Source organism: Aquarana catesbeiana, linkage group LG01, assembly GCF_042186555.1.
Source record: "Aquarana catesbeiana isolate 2022-GZ linkage group LG01, ASM4218655v1, whole genome shotgun sequence".
NCBI classification, from domain to species: domain Eukaryota; kingdom Metazoa; phylum Chordata; class Amphibia; order Anura; family Ranidae; genus Aquarana; species Aquarana catesbeiana.
This window is the reverse complement of record NC_133324.1, coordinates 331,286,016-331,299,258: the sequence shown is the minus strand read 5'-3', so window position 1 is coordinate 331,299,258 and position 13,243 is coordinate 331,286,016. Positions and strand designations below refer to the sequence as shown.

Below are 13,243 nucleotides of genomic sequence, written 5' to 3'. Positions count from 1 at the left end.
TATACAATATACCAAGTCCTATATGCTATATTAGGGGCAACCAATTACCTGAGAATGTACTGTTATTTACTTTGGATCTTAATCTAGAGACCCTTTTGGATTGTGGATTATGTATTGACCATAGGTCAGGTTTTAAAGAATTTGCATATATGCATTTTATATATTGTTTTGTCCTTTTTCTTTTTTGATAACAATTTTGTAATAAATAAAACATATTTCTACCTTTTGTTTTAAAACATGCCTGGAAAGTCCATCCATTCTTCTCTTTTTCAAAATGTATTCATATATTAGGATGTGGCATGCTGTACCTATATCTTATTGTCCACAGTTCCACCCTGTGAGGACATTTTTCTAGTTTTAAATAGCACAAAAGCTAGTGTCATCCTGTTCTTGGGTGCAATTCCCAGCTATAATACCTGGTTCCTGGTTCCAGAGTGGAGAAAGCTGTATCTTGGCAGAGGCACCCAGACTGGGTGCCAGGCTGTCCATCACAGTAATGAACCCATAACCATAAATAATGCAGCTTACCAATCATTAGATGTGGTGGCTACATTATTTTTTTTTGGCTTTTTTCTACCACTATTGTGCCATCACATTTAAGAATTGGTAAGCTGCGATATAATAAATGTTTGCTTTTTGGTTTGATACCACTTTAAAGTGTTGTGGAAAATTAAGAAAATGTTACTATTGTCTTTTTAACATTTTTTATGGCATTCTTAATCAGTGTATTTCGTAAACTGTAAATTAAAGGATTAAGCATAGGAATGAATACAATGTAAAGAAGAGCTATTATTTTTGTCCCTATATATGTGCGAGTAGATTTTGTTTTTAGATATACTATTGTGGCTGTTCCATAGAATAAAGATACAGATGTCAGGTGAGACCCACATGTTGAAAATGTCTTTTTTCTTCCAGCACCAGATGGTATTTTTAATACAGTAGCAATGATATGTATGTATGACACCAAAATTAGGAGAAAAGGTAACAGTATAACCAAGGAGCCATACATCAAAATTGCAATCTCATTGGCAAAGGTATCAGCACAAGCTAACCTTACAACTGGAAGAATATCACAGAAGACATGGTCAATAATGTTGGATGAACAAAAAGGCAAACTAAAAACATAGGAAATTTGGATTAATGACAATAAAATGCCAGTCAACCATGATCCAAGGGACAATTCAAAACACTTAGCTTTGGTCATTATAGTCATGTAATGAAGAGGGTGACAGATGGCCACAAATCTATCATATGCCATAAATGCAAGCAAGAAGCACTCTGTGGTACCAAGAAAACAGAAGAAGTATAGCTGGGTAGCACAACCTAGGAAAGATATTGTCTTATCTAGTTGAAGGAAGTCTCTAAGCATTCGCGGGACTGTTACTGATATGTAAAATATTTCTGTAAGAGACAAGCTTCGCAGGAAAAGATACATGGGAGAGTGAAGTTGAGCTTCCAAGGTGATTGTTAAAATGATAATCATATTTCCCATCAAGGTGATAATATAAATGATTAAAAACAATACAAAAAACAATGGTTGACGATTTGAAGACAATCCCATGAGAATAAATTCAGTCAGTTGTGTGTCATTTCTTTTTCCCATCATCTAAAAAGAAAAAGTACAATACATTTATTTCCAAGCATCAATTAAAATAAAGTGTGGATTTGCGAATGCTTGTTGGGTTGTTGTGACACTGGAATGGTCTAAGACCTCCAAGGCTCAGCCATTTACAGTGGAGATCAGATACAGCTGCTTGTTCTACATTATACACCACAGTCACTATGGCCTGCAGTTTAAATCTCATTCTTAAAATGCAAGGGACAGTGTGTGGGTTATGTGCAGTTTGTTTGTTCTTGTTTTTTGTTTGTCTGGATTTTTTTTCCTATTTGGATTGCTGCACTGGGGGTAATTTACTAAAACCGGAGAGTGCAAAATCTGGTGCAGCTCTGCATAGAAACCAATCAGCTTCCTGTGTGCACCAATTTTAATAAATCTCTTCCCTCCCCAATATGCTTTGGGTCTGAGATGGATAATGCACAAATAGGTTGTTGTGGCAGATATTGTGGCAAAGGAAAGGGTTGCTTTAAATACCTGGAGCAATTTTCAGTTTTTTAGCCTGCACTGTTGATTCATGAATTTTGGACTGGCTATACCATTGTATCTAAAATAATGTTTTTTCAATTTCATGTGCCATTAGATGTGGACATGAACACTGGGCAACTAAAGTTCCTCTTTACTTAGTATTGTTAGTGGATAAGAACTAACTATGTTGCATATGTGTTTGTTGTATATTATTGTGTTTTGAGACACAAAATCTAACAGGCATATTTATAAAGTGACTCTGAGACAGCTGTACTGTCTCCAAAGGGTCAAAGGGTTCAAACTTGAAATGAGTTGAGAAAAAATAATTTTCTCTTAAGCAGGCCATACATGGGTCACAATTTGCCCAGTTCATCAGGGACTTAAGAAATTGTTATCCATATATTGGTATGGAGGATTTTTCCCATTCGACCAGGGCAGCCAGATATAGCTGGCTGCTCTAACTGCTGATGAAAAAAGGTATTTAGCAGTTTATATACACTAAAACAATTCAATTTCCATGTTCCGTGTACTGTGGGAGACCAGATATAGTGAATGCAGGGCCCTGGGTTTAGTAACATTTTAAGTCTGGGTCTTTGAAGCAAGAAGTTTCCAGTGTCATGTTGAACAAACAAGTCACAAAAATTGTAAGGACCATAGAAGAATGAAACGTTATTTCTGTAAGAAAACCAATTGTAATACTATACAGCAAATGAACAGAAATGCCTTTGGTTCATTGAAATGTATTATGAGACATCTGCAAAATCAAGTTTACTAAATTTTGGAGTGAGTAATTTAGGATCATGTTTAGTTTCAAGGAGCCCAAAAAGATCATCTGAAAAGAGAAGTGAGGGAATTGAAAAAAATAAACACACATCCAATGCTGCAGTTGTCCCCTGCTGGCTCTATACTAAGACCTGAATGATCAAAGACCACTGATCACAGAGGGGGTGGGAGTGGGTTGCTCAGGCTTTCAGTGCCGGTCAGGCATCTGGGTGACTGGTCCGCTGTTGGCAGAATCCGGGTCACAGGAGTGCAGAATTAAGTGCACTCCTGTGACCCACAGAAGAAGCATGGCCAAAAGAGCTTTGACCATACTTCTCCTTTAAGGCTCATGCACACGGGTGTACAATGCAGCATTCAGATCAGTAATTTTATGCTATGGGCATGTCGTTTTTAGCTGGGTAACAAACCAAAAATGCTGTTATGATGTACTGCAGTACTTTCTTTTTTATTCTCCTTCCCATTTTTTTTTTTTTTTTTACTTCTGTGTTCATTCTGAACATTGCAGTGTGTTGGAATACTATATAGTAGGTAAAATAGATTCAATCAAAAACTAATAGTGTTTAGAGGTGTGCAATTCAGCAGCTGCTACATCAAAACTGAGATTCTGCTGCAAGGATACTGCAATTAATATTAAAAATATTCTAAAGAGGAAACTGTTGGGACTTTAAATGAGGCTATGGCAAAAATGTACATATGCTTCCATCACATAATATTGAGGAGATTGATCAGGACTTTAGATGAAGCACATAACTAGTCAAGTAACCAAACTGGTATATAATAACATATTTATTGATACACATGGATTGTACATATAATACATGACAATTGAAAAATGTTCATCTAAAGATAGATGTAGCGGTACCCCCGTGGGCCCGCTGAGTGTAGTAGTTCCACCTGTCACCCTGCCCAGCTGAGAAATTTGAAAAAAATGGCAAGGGCATCCCATAAATTAAGTTGGAAGGGGAAAGGAAAACAATTTGGATTGGGAACTGTACAAAAAAAGACATACAAAAATAGCTGTATACACTTCTGATGAGTATTTACATCTGTACAGAATGAATAAGGCACTCCTAACTACAGGTCCCTGCAGCTTAAAACATACAGTGGGGACGGAAAGTATTCAGACCCCTTAAATTTTTCACTCTTTGTTATATTGCAGCCATTTGCTAAAATAATTTAAGTTTATTTTTTTCCTCATTAGTGTACACACAGCACCCCATATTGACAGAAAAACACAGAATTGTTGACATTTTTGCAGATTTATTAAAAAAGAAAAACTGAAATATCACATAGTCCTACGTATTCAGACCCTTTGCTGTGACACTCACATATTTAACTCAGGTGCTGTCCATTTCTTCTGATCATCCTTGAGATGGCTCTACACCTTCATTTGAGTCCAGCTGTGTTTGATTATACTGATTGGACTTGATTAGGAAAGCCACACACCTATCTATATAAGACCTTACAGCTCACAGTGCATGTCAGAGCAAATGAGAATCATGAGGTCAAAGGAACTGCCTGAAGAGCTCAGAGACAGAATTGTGGCAAGGCACAGATCTGGCCAAGGTTACAAAAAAAAATTCTGCTGCACTTAAGGTTCCTAAGAGCACAGTGGCCTCCATAATCTTTAAATGGAAAACGTTTGGGACGACCAGAACCCTTCCTAGACCTGGCCATCCGGCCAAACTGAGCTATCGGGGGAGAAGAGCCTTGGTGAGAGAGGTAAAGAAGAACCCAAAGATCACTGTGGCTGAGCTCCAGAAATGCAGTCGGGAGATGGGAGAAAGTTGTAGAAAGTCAACCATCACTGCAGCCCTCCACCAGTGGCAGTGTGGCCCGACGGAAGCCTCTCCTCAGTGCAAGACACATGAAAGCCCACATGGAGTTTGCTAAAAAAACACCTGAGGGACTCCAAGATGGTGAGAAATAAGATTCTCTCGTCTGATGAGAACTTTTTAGCCTTAATTCTAAATGGTATGTGTGGAGAAAACCAGGCACTGCTCATCACCTGTCCAATACAGTCCCAACAGTGAAGCATGGTGATGGCAGCATCATGCTGTGGGGATGTTTTTCAGCTGCAGGGACAGGACGACTGGTTGCAATCAAGTAAAAGATGAATGCGGCCAAGTATAGGGATATCCTGGACGAAAACCTTCTCCAGAGTGCTCAGGACCTCAGACTGGGCTGAAGGTTTACCTTCCAACAAGACAATGACCCTAAGCACACAGCTAAAATAACGAAGGAGTGGCTTCACAACAACTCTGTGACTGTTCTTGAATGGCCCAGCCAGAGCCCTGACTTAAACCCAATTGAGCATCTCTGGAGAGACCTAAAAATGGCTGTCCACCAACGTTTACCATCCAACATGACAGAACTGGAGAGGATCTGCAAGGAGGAATGGCAGAGGATCCCCAAATCCAGGTGTGAAAAACTTGTTGCATCTTTCCCAAAAAGACTCATGGCTGTATTAGACCAAAAGGGTGCTTCTACTAAATACTGAGCAAAGGGTTGGAATACATAGGACCATGTGATATTTCAGTTTTTCTTTTTTAATAAATCTGCAAAAATGTCAACAATTCTGTGTTTTTTCTGTCAATATGGGGTGCTATGTGTACATTAATGAGGAAAAAAAAATAACTTAAATGATTTTAGCAAATGGCTGCAATATAACAAAAAGTGAAAAATTTAAGGGAGTCTGAATACTTTCCATCCCCACTGTATACACATTTTGAGCCAGAGCATCTCTTCCTCGGAAAAGATACTCTGCTCGCAGAAATTCTTGTCTTTCCATGAAGATGGGACAGCCACCCCATCACATTGAGGATCCTAAAAGAAGACACAAAAAAACCATCCTACACTCACATCTAACTTTACACTCTACACAACCTCCGCTGAAAGGGGGTTAGCATCCTTTCAGCAGAGAATATTGAGCAACAAAGCACACTTTTTCCTTGTCTTGTTCTGTCAGAAGGGGGTTATAACCCAACAACAGAACAATAAAAAAAAAAGCATGCATTCTTTGGCTCCTCACAGTCCTCCTATGCACAAAACCAAGGATCAGGCAACCTTTTCTGGCTCCCTCCTTCTTCCTCATCTGGAGACTGAGTAACTTTGCTTGGGCTGACCCGCACTGGACACAAGTACCCGGTCTCTATAGATCAACCTCCCAAGCCTCCATTCCTCCCGAATGTCTTTAAAGCGGGCCCAGACCTCACTGTCGGGCACCCCCAATGGCTTGGGGACATGTAGGTAGTCCCAGACTTGGTCATCTTCCCACTCTTGGAGTTCTCCACAACGTTCATAATCTGGGGAGGGACATATAGAAACCCCTCCAGAGCCTCTCCTCTGCAGTTCTCGTTGAAACCAGGAGAATCGTGGTAGTTCTCTAGGATTCCCTGTTCCCTGGAGATCGCAGGCATCTGGGGCCCTCATGACCCACTGACGGTAGGCGGGTGCTCTAGTCTGAGTAGTGGAAGGACTGTTTAAGAGCTGCCTGCTACTTGTCAGGGTTCCTGCAGTTTGCTCAAGATTTGGGATTCCCCGGTCTCCCACTCCTCTTCTGTCCCCCAACCTCTCTAGAGACCCTAGCTCGGCCTGCACTCTGGGGGAACCCAAATCAATGACCCGGCCCTCACCCTCTTTGTCCGGCTCACCTAAGCTTCCTAACGGCTTCTTCCAAACTACAAGGACAAGGGGCTTACTGCTGGCTGGCTCTTCAGGGGAAGCCTCTGGCTCCTGTACTATAATACTCATGGTTGCAAGGCCTCTGGCTAGGCCACAGGTCATGGCAGTCTCTCCTTTGCATATATCCTCTGTGTTCATGTAGAAGTCACCAGGCTGCAATGTTCCTCCGCCTTTAGGGGGTGATCCTTGGCCCCCTCCACCATCTGAATCCAGCACTCAGGACAGAGCAGGCCGAGTGGTTCCACTCCGCCAATCACTCCCAAGACGAGCCCCCCGCGAGGTTCCAGTCAGATGACAGTGTCCACCAGCGCCCGGTCCTGCATTTCAGGCAACCACTGAAAAGTGAGTAGTAGCTGACCACCCTCTGCCATCTTCAGCTGCCTCGTGGTGTCTGCTAGCAAGAAACCTTTAGTCTGGCACTGCCTCCTCGCTTCCAGGCAAGCTGGCTCCAGCAGAACTGATAAGAAAGTTCTTCCCTGCTCACGCTGCTGTAACCCCTTGTTAGACGAACTGAAGCTTGCAGACAGGCTGATGCTAGCAGGACTTGTCCAGGCATGTTACCTGGCACAACCGTGCCCAACCAACTGAAAGCAGATGACAGCTGAATTGTCCAGTGGTTGCCAGTAACAACAATAAAGATGATAGCCAATGCCTCCCTGTAGAGAGCTGATGTAACATAGTCCCGCCTGCAGGCACCTACAGGCTGCTTCCGATCACCCTGGGCAACAGTAGACACACTCAGGCATACTTTATTGTTTTTAAGCAGGAGTTTGGAGCAAAGTTGCAGGATTGGTACATGTCTGTCCCAGCAGTGGTTGGGGTAATTGGGTAGCAGGAACAGAAACTAACGACAGTCCTTGTTAGTTGATATGAACAATGGCACTTGGTAAAGAACAGAATAATAGGCAGAGCACACAAGTCTTTCCCCTGGGTTTAATCCTCAATGATGGCAGAACAAAACAGAGTTCCTCTGGCCCCCACTGCTGGGGGCAATGACTAGCAGGCTACCCGTGATGAGGTGGATCTTGGTGAGACCTCCAAATGTAGCAGTACCCCCCCGCGGGGCCGCAGAGTATAGTAGTTCCACCTGTCACCCTGCCCGGCCCGGCATTCACTTCCAGTCACTCTCCAGACAATGAACAGTCCATCAGCTTTGTTTTTTGTTATTTTATTGAGGGATTAAACTTGGATGGGGTAAAGGGATTATGGGATGCCCAGAATCAATAATGTTAAATGATGAAATGATTAATTGGAACCTCTATTCACATCCTCTAAAGCTCCAGACTCCTCCAGCACAACGCTTCTTTGCAGACCCTCACTTTCTCTCCTGTTCAATACTTGGTTCCGGGCACAGCTAGCACCTGGTTAGGCCCAACTCTGAATTAAGCCCAACTTTAAGGATTTGCCATTTGCTTGCAGGGACCATGGGCCCCTTTGGTGTAGCAACCCATAGCAATAGAAAAAGTATTTTTAGTGCTAGCTGTATTTTAGGTGGACTACTAATCCCAGTCAGTCCTGTGCAGGCTCTGCCAACCCTCCCAGCTGCAGTAGCCCGACTTCAATGCCAGTAACATCACAGTGTCTCCTGCTGGCTCTACATCCATCTCAGACTCCAAGTCTGCTTTGGCATGCCTCTCCCAGCTCTCCCGACTGTGCCTGTCACTCACCGACACCTGGTGGATCCCTCCTGAAGACTTGCCTAGCAGTGTTCCCCGCTGGCCTCTCCTGCTTCTGTTCAGGACACCCCTTGGGTTGTGTGGGGTTCCCTCACAGCTCTGAGTCCCGGCCCAAGGTCACCCCCCCAGACTGGGGGCTCCCTCCAAGGTCCCGACAGCCTAACACTCCATTTCTCAGTTCTTCCACCCGAACAACTCCTCCCTAGCCGGGCTGACCCAAGGTATTTAGGGAGGCCTGCCCCCTGCCAATCCTAGTTGGGGATTGGTCAGGGATTCTTACCACACCCCAGACAGCTCCAACTCTCTTCCCCTCCTCTGCTTCCAGAATCTTCTGAGAGCCAGAGAGAGGTAACCAAGAAGCGACACTGCCTGTGAGTCACCAGCCTACTCTAAAGCACTCCCAGCCCCACAGGTCAAAACAAACAGGCCTAGCTTTCAGCTTGGCCTGCCTAATTTTACCTGCACCTGCCAAAAATCTAACTCTAGCACCTACCTAAGGTAGAAGGTGCTACATATAGTAACTTGAAATTCGTATATGTATGCAAGTATTTCAACATAATTTATCGTATACCCAAGATATTATTGTACATCCAATATGCTCTAATTCAATATAGATATGATCATACAAAATAATTCGTGATTGTAAGAAGAAGATTGAAATATTAAACTCATGGCTGCCATGGCATAGCATCTGAAGATGGCTCAACGATTCATGATTCTAAAATAGTATGAAAAACACATGATAACCATGACATAGCATAGGGGAAAGGAGAAAGAGGGGGAGCAACAGCTTGATCCCAACACTCTTACCTTGAGTTAACTAGAGATTCAAAAAAGTGTGGTATGAACAGGTGGGGGCAACGTGGAGACACCCCTGATGAGAGCTGAGGAAGTGATAGCCGCGGCAACATATCAGTACAAACACTAGTGGCCAAACATCCATAGGAATATGATTTCCAATAGGCAGTTGCAGTGATAGCAAGTGCTATAGACTGCCTCCAAAGAACATCTGTGAAGATTAATATTAATATATATCAATGAGTGAAAAGCTTCCACAACTGGAATAGTAGGGGGAAGGGGGAGTAAACCCCAAGTACCTGATACCGATGAAAAAAGACCCAAGTAAAAGGACATATGAACATGGTATGACCACCTAAGGAATGGTAATAGAAAAAGGGAATACCACTGGAAAGCCAGTAAGAGAGCAATGAAAAAGCCAGACCATACCTTCAACTTGATATAGTCCAAAGTCATGCTTGGTCTGTACAGCAACCACACAAGAACATATGTTGGTAATAACCCCCTAAAGGGTAGGCAAATAGAATGTTGACAGATGCTAGACACGAATAAACCTAATATAAATAGAGTGACATATATAATCCATAGCTGTGTGCTTCCATTCCATATAATAATATCAAAAATAGTTACATGTGGTTACTTGCTCCTGGATGAGGATGACAAAAAGTGGATTTGTGGGGTAATTCTAAAAGAGTATCCCTTCACAAGTTACCCTCTTTTGGTAAGACTAAAGTAGACTAAAGTACACCTGTCATGGAAGAAACTTAGAGGATGTCATTGCTCATCTCTTTCTGAAAATTCTAGTTGTCTGGCTGGTATGCTGATCCTCTTACTTTCCTGTTTCAATATGTTTGTTGAGATCACAATGACAGAAAGTAAAACTAACAATACAGACATTTTATCATGGCCTGCAAGGCCAGACAATACTAACAAAACATGTACAGGTTAGGTACACAAAAAGGTTTAGAATTGGAACTCATCTATCGTTTTAATTAGGAGCCAACAATAACACAGAACCTGACGTAGCAAAGATTTAGTGCTAACCTACCAATGCGTATAGTAGACCAAATAAATGGGAAAGAACTTAAAGAAGTAATGTAGATTTCGGGGGCCCAAACAGCTCCTCAAGGGTCCCCATGGGTCACCCCTAAGCGATTACACTGTGGCCATGAGAATCTCCAAGGGCTGGCAGGATCCATCAAACAAAGCGTCCCTCCTGTCTACACTCCAGGTTCTGGAGAAGTGTCATATTGCGTTGCTAGTTTCACTACGGTATACTGGTTGATTATTCCTTAAGAACAGGACCTAGTTATGAATTGTCTACTAATGAACACAACAGCTCCCTAATGTGAACAAGAGAACCAACATGAGATACAGCACTATATTGGGCGGCACAGTGTTGTAGCGGGTAGCACTCTTGCCTAGCAGTAAAAAGGGTTGCTGGTTCAAATCCCCACCACGACACTATCTGCCTGGAGTTTGCATGTTCTCTCTTTGCCTGCGTGGGTTTCCTCAGGGTACTCCGGTTTCCTCCCACACTCCAAAGACATGCTGGTAGGTTAATTGGCTTCTGTCTAAATTGGCCCTAGTATATGTGCCTGCGTGGGTTTCCTCCCACACTCCAAAGACATGCTGGTATTTTAATTGGCTTCTGTCTAAATTGGCCCTAGTATATGAGTGTGAGTTAGGGACCTTAGATTGTAAGCTCCTTGAGGGTAGGGACTGATGTGAATGTACAATGTATATGTAAATTGACGGTGCTAAATAAGTACCTTAAATAATAATAATATACCAATGTGAATATCTTAGGAAAACAAATAGCAAAAGATGAGAAGAGAGGGAAGCAGAAATAAGCTAAGGAAAGAAATAGGAGGGGAAGACCAAGGAATCCAGGATAGTCCCCCTAGAGGGTTGCATGACCTGGGTAGAGTGGGACTTTAATGTAGCGTGCCCAGGGTTCCCAAATCTAGGTCCTTTGTCTAGAAGTTTAGCTACCAGTTGTTCTTGGGTCATCATCCAGGAGATCTTGGGTTTCTTCCAAGCCCCTGCCAAGGTAATTTGTGCTCCCAAAAACATAAAGAATATCAGAGTTTGAGTGTGTTTAGAAGTCTGTTTAACTCTATGGTTCAAGAGACCAATCGTGGAGTCCTGAGGCACTGCTACTCCGGTGACCTTTCTCACTATGTGGAAGAATTTGTTCCAAAAACTTCTTATGTGAGGACAGGTCCACCAAATATGGTACATAGAACCGACCTGGCTAGTCTAGCAGGGACATAGTACCATCTAGTGAGGATTTTGATGTTCACTTCAATTAGCGCATTATTCATAATACTTTTATAGTAACGTCAAAAGGACTAGTACCATTTTTCAGAATCCAGGTGAAGTTCCATTTTTTGACTCCCAGACTCGGGCATAAGAAGTTATGCATAGAAGAAGTATATGACTTCTCCGCCAAAGAAGCATATATAATGGAGCTCCCACCCTTCTGATCCATGATTTTGGAACACCAGTGTTCATATGGAGTTGGTTTAGGAGGTTCAGTTTTGTCCGACCAAATGGTGTAAGAAATGCATTATTTGGGAAAGTCAGAATTTCTCGTTATTTGGCATTTCTAGCTTGCTGATGTAGTAAACTAAGGAAATAGGCCCGAATGCTGTAAAGAAGTGGCCTATTCTGAATAGTCCTTTATTCAGCCACCATCGGAAGGTGAGGATGTTCATCCCTGGCTGAAAATGTGGGTGGTGGAATATATGTGAGAGGGGCCTTGAAGCGGTCTGTTTGTGGAGGACATCACAGAGTGCTAGAGTATGGGATAGAGTGGGGACCAGTATGGGCGGTCTTATTTTTATGGGGCACCTCAAAAGATAGTCAGTTGTGTGTTGGGGGGCTGTCTGTCTCTCTATAGCTCTCCAATCAGGTTTGGGGCACTTGGAGTATACTGTGGAAATTTGAGCTAGTTGGGCTGCCTGGTAGTACCACCTAAAGTTGGGGAGAACTCCCTGAGTTTTGAGATGAAACAGAATTTCTTTAGAGCAGCGATGTCCCTTTTTCCCCCAGATAAAGCAAACAAATTAAGACAGAAATTTGGCGATAGAAATTTTCTTGATAGGTATGCAAAGGGATTTAAAAAGATAGAGTAATCTAGGGAGTAAAGTCATCTTGACCATGTTAATCCTACCTAGCCAGGACAGACCACACTTCAACCAGGTCGTTAAATCCTCTTCAAGCTTTTGAAACACTGGGGGGATAAGTTGCATTATACAGTTTGTTTATGTTGCTTGGGAGCGTAACTCCCATATATGGAAATGATTCAGGGGCCCAGGTAAATGAGAAGTGCTGTTTTAGTTGTTTGATTAGGTGCTGAGGAAACAAGATATTTAAGGCTATTGATCTGGAGGCGTTGACCTTGAGGCCAGAGATATTACCGAGTATTTAAAATATATTAGTGTTGTATATCAGAGACGTGATAAAGAGCAGCATGTCATCTGCGAATAAAGGGCACCTGTGCTCCTGGGAACCACAGGACACTCCCTATATATCTGAATGGGATCTGATAGCAATCGCCAAAGTTTCGATAGCCATAGCAAATACTAGCGGTGATAGAGCACATTCTTGTCTTGTGGAAAAAAAGAAAAAAATGCGCTATACCCTCAAAATTATATATGTGAAAATAAATGACAAATATATAAAATGATATCCAAGAGTGAAATTATGAGAATTCAAACTGGTGTCTGACTAATATCAAGTGTATATAAAACAATAATACCATAACACATCTTGTGAAAGTAGAATAGTCAGAACACAAAGTCCATAAACCAGATGAACAGAAAAATCTTCTGAGGCAATGGGAAGAGTCCCTAGATCGCTGTTCATAGGGATCGGTGTGGAAAGGTAGAGAGTAAGAAAACACCCATCATAGTGATCCTCCACCACCTAAAATGCACACTTACCAAATAGCAAGCTCAACAAGCTTATCGATAAACCAGAGGCCGGATGGGCAGTAGGAATGAAACATCCCTCTATGCACTTATAGCAGGCAGCAGGCAAACTGGGTACAAATAGGACCTTGATATCCAACCAGCGTAGGGCATCCTTCTAGCGGCGTAGCCGCGAGCATGTATGGGGGGTTACCAGTCCCCGAATCACAGACATAGGAGTAAAGAAGAGATATCCATAGTGTGACTCCGTATAATAGATTTATTTAAATAAAGTAGAAAAC

General features: G+C 42.4%; 1 protein-coding gene across 1 annotated transcript; it reads right to left on the bottom strand.

Moving 5' to 3' along the window:
• Positions 1-670: 670 nt before the first annotated feature.
• On the bottom strand, positions 671-1,603 carry LOC141112204 (olfactory receptor 10A7-like). The gene has a single exon (XM_073604837.1). The coding sequence runs from the start codon at positions 1,601-1,603 to the stop codon at positions 671-673; it is 933 nt and encodes a 310-aa protein (XP_073460938.1).
• Positions 1,604-13,243: the final 11,640 nt, after the last annotated feature.

Excerpts from the sequence above, each read along its gene's own strand:
- LOC141112204 (XM_073604837.1), bottom strand. The coding sequence starts at position 1,603 with ATGGGAAAAAGAAATGACACACAACTGACTGAATTTATTCTCATGGGA.